Genomic DNA, 18,853 nt, shown 5'->3' with positions numbered 1-18,853 from the left:
AACCCTCGTCGTTAGGACTTCTAGTTTGGATTGCATCTCATTCAGTTGATTTTTAATTTCTGCCTGATTGGATCTAAATTCTGCAGTCATGAAGTCTCGTGAGTCCTTAATGCTTTTTTCTAGAGCCACCAGTAGCTGTATAATAGTGCTTCTGAATTGGCTTTCTGACATTGAATTGTAATCCAGATTTTGTAGCTCTGTGGGAGAGAGGGCTGTTTCTGATTCTTTCTTTTGAGGTGAGGTTTTCCTTCTAGTCATTTTGCTCAGTGCGGAGTTTCCAAAAACAAGTTGTATTGGGAGAATGAGAGAAAGAGAGAGAAGGAAAGAAAAGAGAAAAAGAAAAAAGAAAAAGAAAAGAAAAAGGAAAGAAGAGAAGAAAAAGGGAAAGAAAAAGAAATAAAGAAAGAAAATAAAAAAAAGAGAAAGAAAAAAAGGGTGGGGGAAGCAAACAAATCAAAAAGAAAAAAAAAAAACCCGGGGGAGTATCTTCTGATTCTGTAGACTTTAAGTCCCTTGACTTCCCCTGGAACTGGCCCCTCTAGCTGGTCTTCTGGGGGAGGGGCCTGTTGTGCTGATTTTCAGGTGTTAGCACTTGGGGGAGCTGCTCTGCCCCTGCCTGGTGCAGGGCTCAGTGGGGGCTGTTTACCCGGTGAGGCCCCAGGAGGAACAACCCCAGTGGCGGGGCCAGCTCTGCAGCCCTGGAGTCAGCTCCCGCAGTAACTATGGAGCTCTCAGCCTGCAGGGCCTGGAGGCTCCGGGGCGGGGCCGCTGATGTGCTCAGCTCGGGGCAGGAGCGTCCTTGCTGTCCTGGGCCCTACCGGCCTCTGCCTGCCCCGGAGGGAGGCCGGATCCTGGGCTGTGTCCCGGCGCCCTGTGCTCCGGGGCCTGCGCTGTTGGATTTGCGCTCCCACCCCGCAGCCCCCTCCGCGGAGCTGCCGCCGTAGCCGCCCCGGAGCTGCTCCCATGCCTTGGGGCGCGCGCTGCAGCCCTTTAAGGAGCTCGGCGCACTCTCCCGGGGCGCCTGTGTCCCCGCCCTCCTGGGTCCTGCTGTAACTCCCTGCGGGCCCCTTTCCGCCCGGGAAGGTTGGTGCAGCTCCTGCTTCTCCGGGACGGGGCTCTCCTGCCCTGGGGACACTCGCCCCGGCCCCAGCCCGGCTCCTCCGGGGCCCCTCCCCCTCGGAGGCCTTTTGTTTCTTTATTTCTTTTCCCCGTCTTCCTACCTTGATAGAAGCGTGAACTCCTCTCACTGTAGCATTCCAGCTGGTCTCTCTTTAAATCTCAGGCCGAATTCGTAGATTTTCAGGATGGTTTAGTGCTTTCTATTTGTTGCACTTGATCTTTGTCCCTACTTTTGTCTTCCACTCCTGTTATTCCTTTGTACTTTTTAATGAGGATTTTATATGCTCCTTTTTTGTTTCCTTTTTTAGTATTTCAATTATAATTCATTTTCTACCCTTTCTTTTTTTTTTCAGTACAAGCAAGTGGTTTAATAGAAGATTCCAGATGAATAAAACAATTCATTTGCATGATGGAATGTGACTGGCACACTTGGCTGAGGTGACCAAACAGTGACCCAAATTACTCTTTACTACATATGCATCTTCAAATTGGTGCCTTTTCACGTACAGAGTCCTTCTATTTAAAGCATATTTGACCCTATTAGTGCCTATTGAAACCTTACTCATCCATCCCTTTCAACCTGTCTGAAATGAGATCTCAATACAGACTTCTAATTTCCCACCTAAAAGGAAACTTTGTCCTTTAGGGATGCCTATAATATTGTGTCCCTCTTTTTATTTTTTACATAATTTTCCATCTTGCCTTTTCTACCCTTTCTTAGTGCGTTCTCTGAGTTTGCAAAAAAAATTTTCTACTAATCTGATTCCATTTCCAAATAACTTCATACTCCTTCATGTAGTGCAGGTATCTTATAATAACAAAATATTCCTCATTGCTTCCTCCTGTCCCTTGTATTGTTGTCATTCATTTCACTTATATGCAAACTATAATCATCAAATACATTGTGGCTGTTACTATTTTGAACAAACTGTTCTCTTTGAGATAAATTAAGAAAATTAAAATTAAAAGATTTTTCAGACCTTGGAAGCAACTGATGTGTTTTATTTACTGCTTTCCTAATACTGTTCCTTTCTTTATTGAGATCTAAGTTTCTAATGGATATCATTTTCCTTCTCTTTGAAGAATTTCTTTTAACAATACTTACATTCAAAGCCATTGTTTCCTTGTTTCTTCCTGTTTAGATAATTTGTCCACTGATATAAGTAGGTTGTTAAGGCCCCTGTTATTATATTAATATGAATTAGTTCATGTTTGTTATTAATTGCTTTGTACATTTGGTTGCTTTCATGTTGAGTGCATAAATATTTACAACTGTTACATCTTTTTGTTGGATTATCCCCTTTATTAGGATGGTGCCCTTCTTCATCTCTTATTATAGTCTTTGTATTAAAATGTAGTTTGTCTAGGGGTGCCTGAGTGACTCAGTCAGTTGAGCATACAATTTTTGGTTTTGGCTCAGGTCATGATCTCAGATCAAGCCCCATCTCAGGATCCACATTCAGTGCAGAGTCTGCTTGAGATTCTCTCCCTGTTGCACTGCCCCTCTCCCTGCTCACATGCTCAATTTCTAAAATAAATGCATAAATCTTTTTAAAAAATACAATCTAATTTGTCTTATATAAGTATTGCTACTCCTGCTTTCTTCTGGCATACATTTGCATGGTAAATGTTTCTGCATCCACTCACCTTTAATCTACAGGAGCCGTTAGGTCTGAAATAAGTCTCTTTTAGACATTATATAGGCATTATCCATTCTGAAAATCTCTGTCTTTTTAATAGAGCATTTAGTCCATTTACATCCAAAGTAAGTATTGATAGATATGTATTTATTGCCATTTTATTACTGTTTTGTTGTTGCTTCTGGAGATTTTCTCTGATCCTTTCTTGCCTTTGTCACTTTTGGTCTCTCTTTTATACTCAAGAGTCCCCTTTAATATTTCTTGCAGGTTTAGTGGTCACAGAGTCCTTTAGTTTTTGTTTCTTGGGGTAACTCTTTATCTTCCCTCCTATTCTGAATGACAGCCTTGCTGGAATAGAGTATTCTTGGCTGCACATTTTTCCCATTATAGCACTTTGAATATGTCATAGCACTTCCTTCTGGCTCGCAGAGTTTCTATTGAGAAATCTCCAGCTAGCCTTATGAGTTTTCCCTTGTAAGTTAAGAACTTCTTTTAAGATTTTTTTCTTTATCATTATATGTTGCAAATTTGATTACAAAATGTCTTAGTGTTGGCCTATTTTGTTGATCTTGATGAGAATTCTCTGTGCCTCCTGGATCTGGATATCTCTTTCCTTCCCCAGATCAGGGAAGTTTTCTGCTATTATTTCTTAAGATAAATTTCTGCCCCCCTTTGCTCTCCTCTTCTTCCAAACTCCTATAACCTGATTGTTATTATGTTTGATGGAGTCACTAAGTGCCCTAAGTCTATTCTTATGTTGTGTAATTCTTTCTCTCTATTATTCAGTTTCATTACTTTCCATTATTTTGCCTTCTACATCACTAATTTGTTCCTCTGATTCTTCCAGCCTGCTGTTCGTTGCATCAAGTCTGTTTCCAGCCTCATTTATTGTACTCTTCATCTCTGATTGATTCTTTTAAAACTCTGTTATCTCAATGTTAAGTGTCTTACTGATGTCTTTTAGTCTTTTCTCAAGCACAGTGAGTATCCTTATGATTGTTACTTTATTTTTTTTAAAGATTTTATTTAGTTATTCACGAGACACACACACACACACACACACAGAGGCAGAGACAGAGGCAGAGGGAGAAGCAGGCCCCATGCAGGGAGCCCAATGTGGGACTTGATCCTGGGGCTGCAGGATCATGACCTGAGCCAAAGGCAGATGCTCAACTGGTGAGCCACCCAGGCATCCCTGCTTGTTGCTTTAAATTCTCATTCAGGTGTGTTACTTATATCTGTTTTACTTAGATCTCTGGCTGCAGCCTTATCACTTTTGAAGAATGATTTTACTGGATATAGAATTCTGAGTTTAGTTTTTTTTTAAGACTAAATATTTTATTCTATATTTGTATTGTTTTGATGGTTTCTAAATAGAAGTCCAATATAATTCTAATCACTATTACTCTTGGTAAGAATTCTTTATCTCCTTTGGTTTTCTTTAAGATTGTCTCTTTGTTTTTGATCTTTTGAAGTTTAAATATGACATGCTTATATGTGTAGGTTTTTGGGTATTTATCTTACTTGGTGTATTCTGAGTTTCCTGGATCTGTGAGTTGAAGTCTGGCATTAATTTAGAGAAGATTGTCAGTCAATATTGTTTCAGATATTGCTTTTGTTTCTTTCTTTCTTCTTCTTGTATTCCCATTGTATGTATGTCAAACCTTTTGTAGTCGTTCCACAGTTCTTGAATTTTATATTCCCTTTTTTCCACTTAAAAATTATCTTGCTTTTTAATTTTGAAAATTTCTGTTGATATATTCTCCAGCTTAGAGATTCATTTCTCAGCTGTACCAAGTGTACTTAATGACCCTATTAAAGGCAATCTTCATTCTGTTACAGTGTTTTGTTTTGACCTCTAGAGAACATAATAGGTCATTTTAAAATTCTTTCTTAGAATATCCATATCTCTGACTACATTGTCCATCTTTTTATGCATGTTTCTACTTTTTTCTATTAGAGCCTGGTTGGTTTTGACACTTGCTATGTCTCTTCAAACTAAGTGTTTTGTTGTTGGTTGGTTTTCTTTTTCTTTTTCCATTCAGTATGCTTTGTAATGTTTTTATGAAGGCCAGACATAATGTGCTGTATAAAGGGAACTAAAGTCAATAGGTATTTAGCATGACCTATTATGTTTATGTAGCTAGAAATTAGAATTTTTATTGTTTGCTGCAGGTTCAGCTGTGTAAGGCTAAAATTTCATCTGATATCCTTGTTTTTGTCTTACCTGTTGAATTTAGAGACATCTTAAAATAGGTTTAAGACCTACAGTTATTTGAATAGTATTACTCTATTATTATGCAGGACCCCCTTTTATGTGAGTTGTGGTAAGTTGTAAGGAGGAAGAGAAACATTCTAGAATCCTATGATTGTATCTCATTCTTTTAGTGAGATTGTTCCTCTGCTAAGTGACCTTCGAAAGTGCTTCCTCTCCCAACCTTAGGTGAGACAGTAAGGCTAGAGGGGACTGGATCCAGGTATTTTCTTCCCCTCATGTAGAAGGCTGGAGTATCCTGGAGTTGATATTTCTCTTTTCCCAAGTCAGTTAGACTTTGGTCAAACTCAAGTTAGTAAAGTGGTGAAAAGTAGTTTCTTTTGAGTATAAGCCTTGCTATTAATAGATGCATAATCCAGGTGTTTTTTGATGTCTATTTCCCTAAGACTAACCCCAGTAACACTACTAGTTTAGGGTTTTATACTTTGTGATAATCCTTGGAATTTTGCACATCCTGTCACTTAGTCATAGCCCAAGGTAGTGAATGTCGGTATATTTTCCACATTGGATTTTGAGCATAATTCTCCACCTCTAGTCTTTGACTTCATTGAGAGAGGCTGACTCTTCCTCTAGCTTTTGTTTGCAGCATTCAAGTTAGTCAGAATTTAAACTACCAGAGCCTGGATCTGGTCTCGAAGTTCAAGAATTCTGTGGTTTCAGCCATCCCAATCACTTGGTAGAATTGTTCTTTCCTTATCTTTTGAGATATTTTATGTTGCAATTGATCTGTCTCAGCTTTTGTAAAAATGTCTTTATCTTATGTATCATTTCTTTGTGTATAAGTCAGATGCAAAGTGTTAACTTACAATGGTATTTTGCTTACAGTTTTACATTTCTAAGTAAATAAGAGTTTTTACCTAATTTACATTCATAGTTTTTAGAAATTGTAGGGAATGTTCACTAACTTACAAAGAAATAACACATTGAAAAATTTTATTATTGAAAAGTGAAGTTGTAAAATCATAGAAATATCTTTGTAACTCTGCATTGTATATATTATAAATTTAAGAACAGTGCAAATTGGTTTTAGGTATCAGGATAAAATTGATTGATAATATTTTTATGTACTATAAAATCCTTAGGTGCAGTTTAATAGGACTGCGGTATCTAATACTTTCATGTGGTTACGTAGGAAAGAGGATCTGTTTAAATTATATTTCCTTAAACTATAAAGGTTTTTCTAAAACTAAAAGGTAGAAAAAAATAAAAGGGGAAAGAATTCTGGGAAGAAAGGTGAGGAATTCTTGGTTAAATAAAGATTGCATTTTGACATTTAAAAGAAAATGATAATTTGGTAGCATGGAGATTTTTATATCAGTGGATATCTTTTTAGAAGAATATTGAATTGAAATTTCAGGAACAAGCAGCAGATATCAATGTATTTTAAAATCACATATAGAAATGAAAACCTATAATTTGTAGTTGATATAATCATTTTAAAATACCATATCCCTAAAAATAATAAGTAAATAAAACATCACATTTCTTTAAGTAAAATATTTGTCTTTCAAACATGATTTTGAAAAGTTCAGAAATACAATAATTTTCTTCCAACAAAAAGGAGCTAATTTTTTTCAAAATTACTTCCCTTTCCTTTATTTTTCAGGTTACTATATATGGGTAGGAGCTAAGGATGCTTCTACTCTTAACCATTTAGACAGCAGAGCTTATTTAAATAGCTCTGTATGTCACTTCCTCAGCAAGAGCTGCCATCTTCAATTCTATTACTCCATGGAAAACAGTGCTCTCAGAGTAAGACTATATAATAATAAGGGGAGAAGAAACTGGGATTTATTTCAAAATCATTGAATAAGTGAAATTCCATTTTGGCAACTTGTGTTTCTATTTCTCAGTTGTGTGCAGGCTTTAGATATTATTAACTTAACTTCATTTAGTATATCTTTGAAAAGAAATATTAAGAACCTGGTTTAAGACCTACTGTCATATAGGTGTGCCTGGGTGGCTAAGTTGTTTAAATGTCTGACTTTTGATCTCACATTGATGTCAGGGTTGTGAGTTCAAGCTCAGTGTTAATTTCCATGCCTGGCATGGAACCTGCTTTAAAAAAAAATACTTTCATGTAGAACTTGTAATGTGATAATTTGCACAGTATTATTTTGAAAAATTGTTAAAATTCATGGAAGTATTGTAAAGAAATTATAGGTCTAATTAAAAACAAACAAGATATTTGAGGTTCTGTATAGTGGCTCTGTACTGACATTCTGATGGAATCTGTTTTGGATTTTAGATCCATATGTCACTAGAGCTATAGTTATGATGGGAACAAATTACTTGTTATGGTACCAGTAGATACAGTTTTAGAGACTGGTAATTACTGATTAAATACAAACAAATGAGTCATTGGAATGAGAAAAAATGGCTCACTGAGTAGAATGAAAGTTGCTGTGGTAATGCTAGCAAATAAGACAAATCCAAACTTTTTTTTATTCCCCCCTAACTTTGATTGAAAACAATCCTCCATAAGTGGTAAATATCTGAGACACTGAGAATTTCTATTGTGAAGAAAATTATTTATAGATAGAAGTAAAAGAAAGAAAATCACAGGAGTAAATAGTGATCATTCTAGCAATGGGAGACATTTGATAATAATTGCAGGAATTCTAACAGGAAAAAGGAAGACAGTAAAAATATCCCAGTCAGATTCTTTTGGCTTCAGCTGCTTCAAATAAATCTAGTTGAAACTTCCTCCTGACATTGGCCAGATTCATTTTCCAACAAAAGGTTATCATATGTTCTTATCAAATATCACTAACCATCTGTCAATAACAGTTTCTTCTCATCCATTTGCTTCTGCAATCTGAATTAATCCTCAGGTATGACCTATTACCTGCCTATTATTGTGAGAACTGAAAATTTAAGAGGAATTCTCTTTTTCTTCCTAGTTCTATCACATCACCCATTTCTTTTTTCTTTTGTGTCATTTTCTTCAGTCCAGTCTTTTTTCTTCTTCCTCTTCTTTTCTAGAACATTCACAGAGTTCAAAAGCATGAAATTGTATGAATATGCTCATTAGATAGCCTAATACATTTTGTTTGTTTTCATGAATGAGACACAATTTCTAGCGTTCTGAAACTATGTTACATTTGCATGACATATCTGCATAGTATTTGACACAAGAATAATTTCATTGAGTTTATATTACAGTTAAAGATGCTTTAAAAATATGTGGTTCTGTGATAGTACTTTTCACATGACAGATAATTATTATTCACTGAATGTTGAGTGAGTTATCTTAAACAAGTAGAAATTTGTGTCATATATCTTCTAATCCTAAAGTTATCTTAATCTACCATGAACATCAGTGATGGGTTAGAAACTTTGGGACTGTATAGAAGATATCATCAACAAATTGACTTTAGATACCACATCATATAATAAGAATAGAGTTATCGAAACTCCGTCTCCTGCATTATAAGAAAAGAAGTTTACCATGGAGAACTGATCTAATGTACTAATCAAAATTAGTTGGGGGGTATATCCTAGAATACTGAGTGGTTTGGTTTATTAGTTTACCTAGTATTCTGCAAGGCAGGGTTCTACCTTTTCTTACACTGTTTGCTCTACTCTATACATATAACACATATTGATCACCAATGTAAAATTTGCATCAAAATACATTTAAATTGCAAGTTGAAGTTTTATCACAAAGTTAAAAAGGACTCCAAACCTAACATTTAAATGATCATTTACATCTTCCTTGGATAGAATGAAGAAAGCAACCATTAAGGTATATGCAGGTAAATCAAGAAATATCTAGTGATGATGCTAAAAGTAGCTTTCTTTATTTTCAGGAGACATTAGAACTTGAGAAGTAGAAAACACAGGTGAAAGGCAAGTTCCTAAGTAAAGAGTTGATTCTTAGGGTCAGCTTAAATGTGTAGCAGTGCTAATCCTTGAGCTCAGTTCTCTGTCTCACATCTATGAAATCATAATCATAGCAACAGCCTATCTTTTATCCTGAAGAGAGTTTCCACATCAGTGAGCCAAGGGTAGTGGGGTACCCAGCTTGTGGTACCTTTTAGATTATTTTTAAAATTCCCAGTGACAAATAGGAAGAAGACATAGCTGGGGCAGGGAAGAAAATACTTTAGAAAGTATCTTTTCTTGTATGAAACAGTTTTTAAAGGCCATAATAAGCTTCCCTTGCAGGAATGTCTTTGCCAAAGTACGTGATCCTATTCCCACATTTATTCAAAAGTGATTTAAATGGAACAGAAACAACAACCTAGAATTTAATATCTTTGATTTCCTCACTGAAAGAGGGAAGGATAAGCTAAGGTCTCCAAGAGATAGAGCAATTCTTTCCTTGAAAGGTAAAATGGCATTATTGATCCTAGTCTGGAGGAGTAAAGACATTTTAAGAATTTTTATTGATTGACTGATTGATTTTAAGGTAATAGAAAATTAGAACATCACTTGAAAGGTTTTTCTGAGCCAAGGGGTTTCTTTTTCACATTGACGCCTGTTGAAAGTACCTAGGTAAGAGTCTGAGAATGAGAACAGAATAAAATAAAAGTTGATTTTATTTAGTTGGAGTAAACTCATTTTCTTTTTCATTACTTATGTTGTGAAGCAGGAAAATGTGATATAAAAATCTGTACTTCATAATATACTGTTAACTTAGTGTACAAAAAGCTGTTTAAGTTTAGAAAAGAATTCTGCTTGCTTTTCAAAAAAATGTAAACACATTCTTCTTTGGGTAGAACAGAGGGGAATTAATTAGTCTTAGAGGAAAAAAGAGTACAAATTGCTCTAAGTTATTTTCATAAGATAGAAGTGAAGGGACATGATGAATGCAACATGCCAAGCAGTTTCACTTAAAGCATCTGTGGAGGATTTAAGTGTATCAATGCTAAGTAGCTGAAGTTGCATAGGAAATTATTGAAAGAAAAATTAGTTTTGTGTCCCAACTTTGTGTAGCTCTAGTTCATCCTGAAGTGACCCAGAAGCTCTCAGCTCAAAATATGTCTACCATGGATGGTTCACTGTCATGTGGAAGTCTTAACAGCTGATATGAATAAGTAATAAAATGAAGTACATTTTAATGGGCTTCGACTATCTTCTGAAATATTTAAGACTTGGAAATTGGAGTAGACATCAGAGGGTAAAGGACTAAGTTGAAAATAGATTCATTTTTAGAAAATGTTGGCTATGAATGAAATAAGTGAAGCCAGGAGATTAATGCTTCTAAGAGTCTGAAAAAGTGTGACATATGTCATTTGAATTGCAACTAGATGTCACCTTCCAGTGCTGTTTTCTCTCTCACAGTAGAAGGAGGGCACAGACGGTCTCAGAGCTCAACCTGAGAAACATTTATGCCACTCTGTATTTTCACTATATTGATACATGAAAAAAATCAATGCATCCTATGGGTAAACATTATGAAAAATATGGTCTATCTTTACTAGAGAAATGTCAAATTAACCTGCATGTTTGATGGAATCTAAAGAAATTATTATTTCAGAGCATAAAAGCATGGTCATAAATCATAAAGCACAACAACATATGCAAAACTTTGGACTACATTATAGACTTCTATTGCGTATCTTCTCTCTTAGTATAAGTAGTAGAAGTAGAATGTAATTTTGCATACACTTTGCAACCTGGAAAATTATCATTTTACAGATGCATGACACAGCATGCTCTGGAAGGCACAAAAAGGTCTTTGATAGAATGACAAGAGAGTCAAATAGAAATATAATCTCCAGAAAATAACTGTATTGTTTGGAACTTGGAATGAATTCTCCCATAGAAAAAGATATGTATATAAATTGAGATTGTCCAGAAAAATATATCTGATAACATTGTTTTTTTAAAATATTAAATGTTGGCTTGTCTTTATTTTTAAATATTAAGTGTTTTTAATATTAAGTGTTTGCGTGCTGTTTCTTTTCTAATGTCATGGAAATATTATAAAATGTAGTAATGTTAGTGGGATGAACATTTAGTAGGTGGCTTTATGAATTTCTATTTAGAATTGTATTTTTGGAGTACAATACTTTATTTAAGATTTCATTCAAGTGTTTGTCCTGTCCTTACTTTCCATCATAAAAAAATAAGCAGCTTTACCATGTAGACATGCTTTATTTCCTTCTTATTTTTTTTAAAGTTTGTTTTTATAGAGCAGATTTAGGTTCCTAGCAAAATGAGGTGGAGAAGTACAAAGATTTCCCATTTTCCTGCTGTCCCCACACATGTACAATCTCCCTATTATCAGCATCCTCCATCAGGGTGGTACCTTTGTTATAAATGATGAACCTGCTTTGGCACATTATCATCACTCAAAGTCCATAGTTTACATTACGGTTCCAGCTTGGGGGTTGTGCATCCCATGGGTTGGACAAATGTATGATGACATGTGTCTACCATATGTTATCATACAGAGCATTTTAACTGCCCTAAAAAAAATTCTCTGGGCTCTGCCTTTTCATCTTTCCCTGCCTCCATTTTATTGTTCCTTTAAAAAATGTTATATACCTTTTTTACCAATACTTTAGGCTTCCCAGTACTTCACATTATACAGGTAGGGTGAAGTCTGTTGAAATGTAATTGAGGGAGTACATATGTAAATATGAGAGTGGAATTTGGTGAATGAGTAATGTTGTTTTACTTGAATCAAAGGAGGAAGAAATCTTTTGGACATTCAATACATCAACTGACAGAAAACGGGTGAAAGCAGAGATGTTAATACCAGAAAGCCTGAAGACAGTTAAGGTACAAAATGGAAAAAAAAAAAAAAAGAAATCTCCTTTTCTGTTATAAGTTTAACTTGTAACTTTGCAGTAGTGAATTTTATCACCCATTGTTAAATTTAAATTAGGATTTAAATTAAGGATGTGGATTTGTATATTTGGAGAGAGCAAATGCCTACTTATTTTCATTGTCTGTAGCCTTTCCATGGCCATGTTTGCCCTGAGTAGGAGAGCCAGAGTATGACAACTCCTGTTTAGAGCTGCTTCATTTTACGTGGGCTCCCTTCCTGGCCCCTCCACATCCCCATTACTATACATTGCGAACAAGGAAGCAAATGGCATTATGAAGCAGATAAATAATATATTGGTATTAAAAATCCATAAAGGCAATACAAATGTTTTGAATGCAGTAATTCACATCTTTAAAAAACATGGTTGTATCTGCCTGGGCAAAGATGAATCCAAAATGTACATATGCTCAGTGGGATGCTGTCTCTTAAAAAAAATTAACTTGGGACTTTGTGTTGTATATAGAGTTGAGATTGTGTAGAAAAGTATCTCTGTTAACTTCTTAAAACCTTCATATTAAATGTTTACCTGTCATTTCCTTCTTTTCTAATATCATAGCAATATTGCAAAATGTAGTAATGTCAGTGGGATCAACATTTAAATAGCTGGTATTATTAATTGGAATTCATAATATATTTTTGAAGTGCAGTATTTTATTTAAAATTCTATTACTGGGCAGCCCCGGTGGCGCAGCGGTTTGGCGCCGCCTGCAGCCTGGGGTGTGATCCTGGAGACCTGGGATAGAGTCCCGCATCAGGCTCCTTGCGTGGAGCCTGCTTCTCCCTCTCCCTGTGTCTCTGCCTCTCTCTCTGTGTGTCTATGAATAAATAAATAAAATGTAAAAAAAATAAAAAATAAAATTCTATTACTTTTGTGATGTATAATGTATAGATATGTTCATGCAGGATTGCGGGTGTAAAATAATAAGACATTGTATGTGTGGCTCATGAAACCAATTTCATTCCTTTATGGTAATACCACACATATACATTTTGCTAGGTGTTGAGAGGGAGAACCCAAATGATACTGAACTGTAACCATGAAGATTTTTAGAATCCCATTTACTGCTGAGATTGGAATTTCTGAACCATAGCATTTTTCTATTAATCACAGCAAAGTTGAGGTTTATATCATAGCCTATTGAATTAACATTTGACACTATTTTAATTTTCTAAGCTGATATTTATCTTTATAACTTCTGAAAGAGGTACTAAATGATTGGAGTTTCATTCTTTTTATAAAAACTGAGTATTAAAGTTTGTTTTGTTATTTAACTCAAAAATAAACTGAAATATAAAGAGAGTAATTTGGAAGTTATCCTAGATGTCCACATTTAATTAACTTTCAATAATAGCACCCTTTGGAAATCTAACTTTAAATTCATCAGTTTTTGAAACCAAAACTGTTATCATTTATGCATATCAGATCTCTTGCTGCTATGAAAATATAAAGCTGTAGATCCAATAATCTCTCTATATATTTATATTATGATATTCACTATGGGGAATGTATACAGCAGCATACAAGATTTTCCTATTATTACTTATGATTTAAATTTAATATTATTTTCTAGGCTAAATTGTTAAATATATTTGTAATCTGAAACTTGATCTTGAGGAATTCTTAAATATATATACATATATATTCCTCATATTTTTGAAAAGGAGAAAAATCTATTCAGATTTTCTACTTTTCATCCTAGTATCTTATTTATATATGAATTACACCTAGTTCATTCATTGCTGTTCAATAGTATTTTCTGTCATAATGGAAAATTTAAGTATCTGCGCTTTCCAGTATGGTAGTCAAAAGCCACGTATGGCTACTGAACACTTGCAATGTCTCTAGTATTTTTGAGGAACTGAATTTTAATTTTATTTTAGTAAATTTAAATTGAAATAGCCTTTTGTAGCTGTGGCTACTATATTGTTGGGCAGCAGAGAATCAGTTATTTGGTAGATTCTATTCAGCTATTCATTTCTCCTCTTCACTCTTGTGTTAGGTAATCATTGCTTTTAGTAGAACCTCAAGAAATATTATTACTTTGAAAATATCTTACATTGGAATAGCAAGTATGGTTGCTTTACTTACTAATACTGTATACCTCCAAAAAAAGCTAGCGATTCAACTGGAGAAAATGAGATTTATTTCTTTTAATTGGCACTTCTTTGTTGGAGAAATTATTTTTGTGAAAATAGATTTTTATATTTATTCTTTTAAATGTTCTATTCTTTTCTTGTGTCCCTTGCTATTTGCCTAGTATTTCCCTACCTGCATTCCAGTGCTAATTTCAGTAGTATAAAACCCAGATGCAGTTATAGCTCTTGGTGTAAAAGTAGTGATAATGCTTATTCTTTTCCCTGAATAGTAAAGAAAGAGAGCCATGAAAATGATGCTCAAGTAACAAGGTTGAAGTCAGGGACAATGCCAGTGGTTAAGCGGCATGTTGCATTTCACTAGATCATGAGTGGTTTCTCAGTAGGCCTCGGTGGATGTACTCTTTCTACTCCTTATTGTTTCCCTTTGGAGACATCATATTATAAATTTCTGACTTTTCTTAAGTGTAGGGTTTTTTTCCATTCAGACCAATTATGCATGTGAGTCAGGCTTTATGAGTAGGAATTTTATTGGTTGTACTTGCTGGCTGTTTTAACAGGTGTTTTTTTCAGTAATTATTAAATGTTTATTCCTTTTTTTTTTTGGAGGAGTCTCTTAAAGGAGATTTTAAACTCATAAATTTTTTATGTTTTGCTTTTTGAAGATTATATTTGAAGGGACTATATTGAGCCAGAAAGGTTTTATTGGGTTGAATCAGCTCTGGGTCTATGCCTGTGCACTTGCCCCGTCCAGAAAGCTTTGCTCAGCTGATGAATTCACTTGTACCAGTGGCCAGTGCATTGCCCAAAATTCGGTCTGTGACTCTTGGCGGGACTGTTCTGATGACAGTGATGAAGATCCTGCAACTTGCTGTAAGCGAATTAATGGTTTATTTGTCCACATACTCACATTCTTGACTGTGGTTGGATTTAAAAGTCTTTGCTTTCAGTGAGGTAAAGGTAATATGTATGAAATAAAATGAACATTCTCATTCTGAAGCTATTAGTACTACTATTCTTTGTGGGGGTTTCTATGCTAATTTAAGCCTTTGATGCTTTTGGTTAACACTACAAATTCTATTTGTTCAAAAAAGGAATAATTGTGGTGTGTGTGTGTACTTTGGTTAAAGAGGAAAATGGATGGGAGAGGAAAGCTCTTTATACTTTTCTCTTAGGAGACTTATATTATGAATTGCTGACCTTTATTAAAGTATAGGGCGTTTTCGATTTTGACCAATTATGTAGAAAGCTGTGGGGAGGGGTAAAAGAGGAAGGGTTGCCTAGAAGGCAGCCATGATGACTATAGAAATCATGTCAATCACGGTTGCTATTCATGACTAGGCAAAATTTAGGTTCAACACCTGCCTTTTAGGACTTTTATGGAGAGTCTTTGATAGGAGTGATGACAAGAAATCTAATTATTATTCCAATGTAGTTGTATTTGAAAGGTAATATAATTTAATTTACAACCCACATGATGGTTCTCATATGAGGTAACTTAGCAACTATGATATTAGTGTCTCTTTGGAAACGATGGATTCTAACTAAATGAATCCAAATCCCATATCACCAAGTGGGTCTTCTTAATTATTAAAAATTTGACATTTATTTTGCTGCACTGTTTTATTTTAGTGATGTATTTTATTGAACAAGAGAAAAATATTGCAACAAGATAAATGTCACCTTTTTAATGAAAAGTTCTTGGTATAAAATGTTTCTGTTGATGGGTATTTTTAATTTCATTAGTTCCTCAGACACCTAATTTTAACCCTAGTTTTAAACAAAACAATCTACTTCCCAATATGATTTCAGTGGAATTTTTGGGTACTTTTCTCACTCAAAAAATTATGTGAGGACCATTCATTTTCTCTAATGTGACTGGCAATTTCTTTCCTATGCTTTAAATTTTCTTATAAGCTATTTGGTCCACTTCTTTTGGAGAGATTTATCTTTCTAATGATTTGAATTATTCTCACTTTCAATGGTTGAAAGTAAATATATCTCCTCTCTTTTCAATTGTACATATTGACACTTAGCTTTTTTTCTCCTCCCCACTCCCCCCTGCAGTGAGGAGGTTCTTTATGCTCTCCTTTTAATTGGTTTTCTTAATCAAATTCCACCTGGACTGTTAGTAGGTGTTTTAGCATTTGATTTCGAAATTTTCCCATTTCTCTTCCTTTGTTGAAGTTTCACTGGTTACATATTTGGGAATTTTCAAGTGGATTATATGTTGATACCGTTCTGCTATTTGCTTTTTTTTTTTTTTTTTGAATGAAGGGACAGATGTCCATGCTTATCAACAAATAGTGTTAGTATTTAAATTTTCCAACCTATGTAACTTCATTTGAACAAAGAAAACCTGGCGTGCGTGCTTGCTTGAGATCAACTTCCTATAGCTGTTATGAAATGAAAATGTAGCCATTTTACAGATTACAAAACATTTATGTATTTTAATGCATATATATCCATCTATTTTGATGTCAACATGAGTATTTCATGTCAATATTTGTAGAGTTGTGTTTGTTTTGAGAAAATTATTTATACAGCAACGGAATTATTAGAATTGATATGACATTACACTATTTTCTGCACTAAGATATTTAATACATTTGTGCATGTGTACACATGCTTATATATATTTTTACCAAATAGGAGAAAGTTCCCTTTGAAATTTAAAACCACTTTGAAACATTCTACACATATTGTTTTTTAAAAATATTTTATTTATTTATTCATTCACTTGAGAGAGAGAGAATACACAAGCAGAGGAGTAGAGGGAATCTGCAGACTCAACTCTGAGTTGGGGAAAGTCAATGCGGGGCTGATCTTTATTTTATTTATTCATGAGAGACCCAGAGAGAGAGAGGCAGAGACATAGGCAGAGGGAGAAGCAGGCTCCCTGAGGGGGACCCCGATTCCTGACTCCATCTCAGGATCCTGGGATCATGCCCTGAGCTGAAGGCAGATGCTCAACTACTGAGCCACTCAGGCGTCCTTCTACACATGCTTTTAAATTTTTGTTTTACAAATTGACTCCGTAATGCAGACTTTTGTTATAAACAGAATTCTTAAGTTCATGAAGTGAACGAAACATGCTTCTATACCGTCTTTCTGGCCTTTCAAAGAAGCTAAAACGCCGGTAACTTTCTCCAAAGAGCATCGCTATAATACCAAACGATAGATTCTAAAAAGTTGTGTTGAGGCAGAATTGCCTTACAACAAATGCGCATAAGCAACGCCTGCAGTTCGTGGAGCCTGGAGGCCCCCTGATCCTTGGGGTCCCTTCCTTAGGGAGGAAGGACACTTAGCGTGCGCTTGGCGGGGGACGCGGCGGGGCCCGGCGGGGGGGGGGGGGGCGGAGGTTCCGAGAACCTCGGGCGCCGGGGCGGGGCTAGGGCTGCACCTGCCTCCCCGCAGCGGGCGGGCGACTGGGGGGGCACCCTCTGGCCGCAGATGAGCGCTCCGCGCGCTCCCCTCTCCCGCCCTGGGCCGCGCCCGCGAAGCAGCGCCGCGAGGTGCAGGTGTCGAGCCCGCCGGGGGCTGGGCGGCCGCGGTGCAGGCAGGGCGGCGACCCCGCAGGGCAGCCCCGTCCCCGAGCCGCGCCCCCGCGCCCCGAGCGCTGCCGCCGCGCCTCCTCCAGGAAGGCGGCGAGACTGCGGGCGAGCGAGCGCGGGCCGGCGTGCGGGGAGCCCGGGAGCCCGGTGACGCAGGGAGCCGCCCCCTTCCCCACGCGCGCGCGAGACGTGGAGACCCCCGAGCCCCCAGCCGGGCGGGCGGGGGCCACCCGCGCCCCCAGTTCCCAGGGCACCGATGGGCGGTTACCGCTGCAGGGACCGCAGCATCCCGTGGCGGGGAGGGTCTACCTTCAGGCGACTTTGCAGGACTTGTCAGAAGCCTTAGAACTCCTCCCGAGGGGAAGATCTCCCCTGTCAAAGTTGTAGACAGACTAGATGCTCCTGCTCAGTAAAACTTCCCCACTCAGGCCCCAGAAGTCCCCACCATGGAGATGTGTGTGGGAGTCCCAGGGGCCAACACCTGTGACAGCACTTTCAGCCTCAAACACATCATTTAAATGAACGTGGAAAACGTTCCTGCAAAACGGGCGTTAGAGAGCAGAAAAGTGACTTTTTTTTTCTTTTTTCATACACCTTTTCTGCCTTTTCGGAAAATCGAGTATGAAAGGCCGTATTTTTTTCAGCACAGCTTTCAATAAAAGCATTGCAAAATAATTGGGGGGGGGGAGTGCCCAATACAAGATTGTTGACCGGAGGCTCTGTGCTGTGCAGAATTCTGAATTAATTCATCTTGCATGACTGAAACTTCATAGCCATTGAACAAAAACTCACCATTTCCCTGTACCCCCTAGCTCCTGGTAGCCACTGTTCTACACTCTGCTTCTAGGAGTTTGAGTATTTTATTTTTTTTATTTTATTTTATTTTATTTTATTTTATTTATTTTATTTTATTTTTTTGGAGTTTGAGTATTTTAGATAGCCACGTAAATGGAGTCTTTATGCTAAGTAAAATACTCCAATCACGGGACAAATACTGCATGATTCCAAGGGAAAGATATTTGACAGTTATTAATATGCTCCTGTATAAGATAGGAGCTTACATTGCAATGTATCTTTAAATATTTCTCTTTTATTATTTATTTATTTATGATAGTCACACAGAGAGAGAGAGAGAGAGAGAGAGAGACAGAGACACAGGCAGAGGGAGAAGCAGGCTCCATGAAGGGAGCCCGACGCAGGATTCGATCCCGGGTCTCCAGGATCGCGCCTTGGGCCAAAGGCAGGCACTAAACCGCTGTGCCACCCAGGGATCCCTCTTTAAATATTTATAATAAAATAAATATAATAGACCTTGTTCCAAACATACCAAAGGGTATATACATTGGCTAGCTGAAAATTTACATATAAAATATTCCTAATTTCCAGA

At 36.7% G+C, this 18,853-nt stretch overlaps 1 protein-coding gene across 1 annotated transcript in view; it reads left to right on the top strand.

Moving 5' to 3' along the window:
• Nucleotides 1-18,853, top strand: part of MALRD1 (MAM and LDL receptor class A domain containing 1) — a 761,302-nt gene that overhangs the window by 64,070 nt on the left and 678,379 nt on the right. The window contains 3 exon segments of the mRNA XM_055332672.1: nt 6,641-6,804; nt 11,674-11,769; nt 14,578-14,785. Coding sequence (XP_055188647.1) covers nt 6,641-6,804; nt 11,674-11,769; nt 14,578-14,785 — 468 coding nt within the window.

The sequence above is a fragment of the Nyctereutes procyonoides genome, unplaced genomic scaffold, assembly GCF_905146905.1.
Source record: "Nyctereutes procyonoides isolate TBG_1078 unplaced genomic scaffold, NYPRO_anot_genome, whole genome shotgun sequence".
Lineage (NCBI taxonomy): Eukaryota > Metazoa > Chordata > Mammalia > Carnivora > Canidae > Nyctereutes > Nyctereutes procyonoides.
Note: the sequence above shows the minus strand (reverse complement) of the source record. Positions and strands in the feature narration are given on the sequence as shown.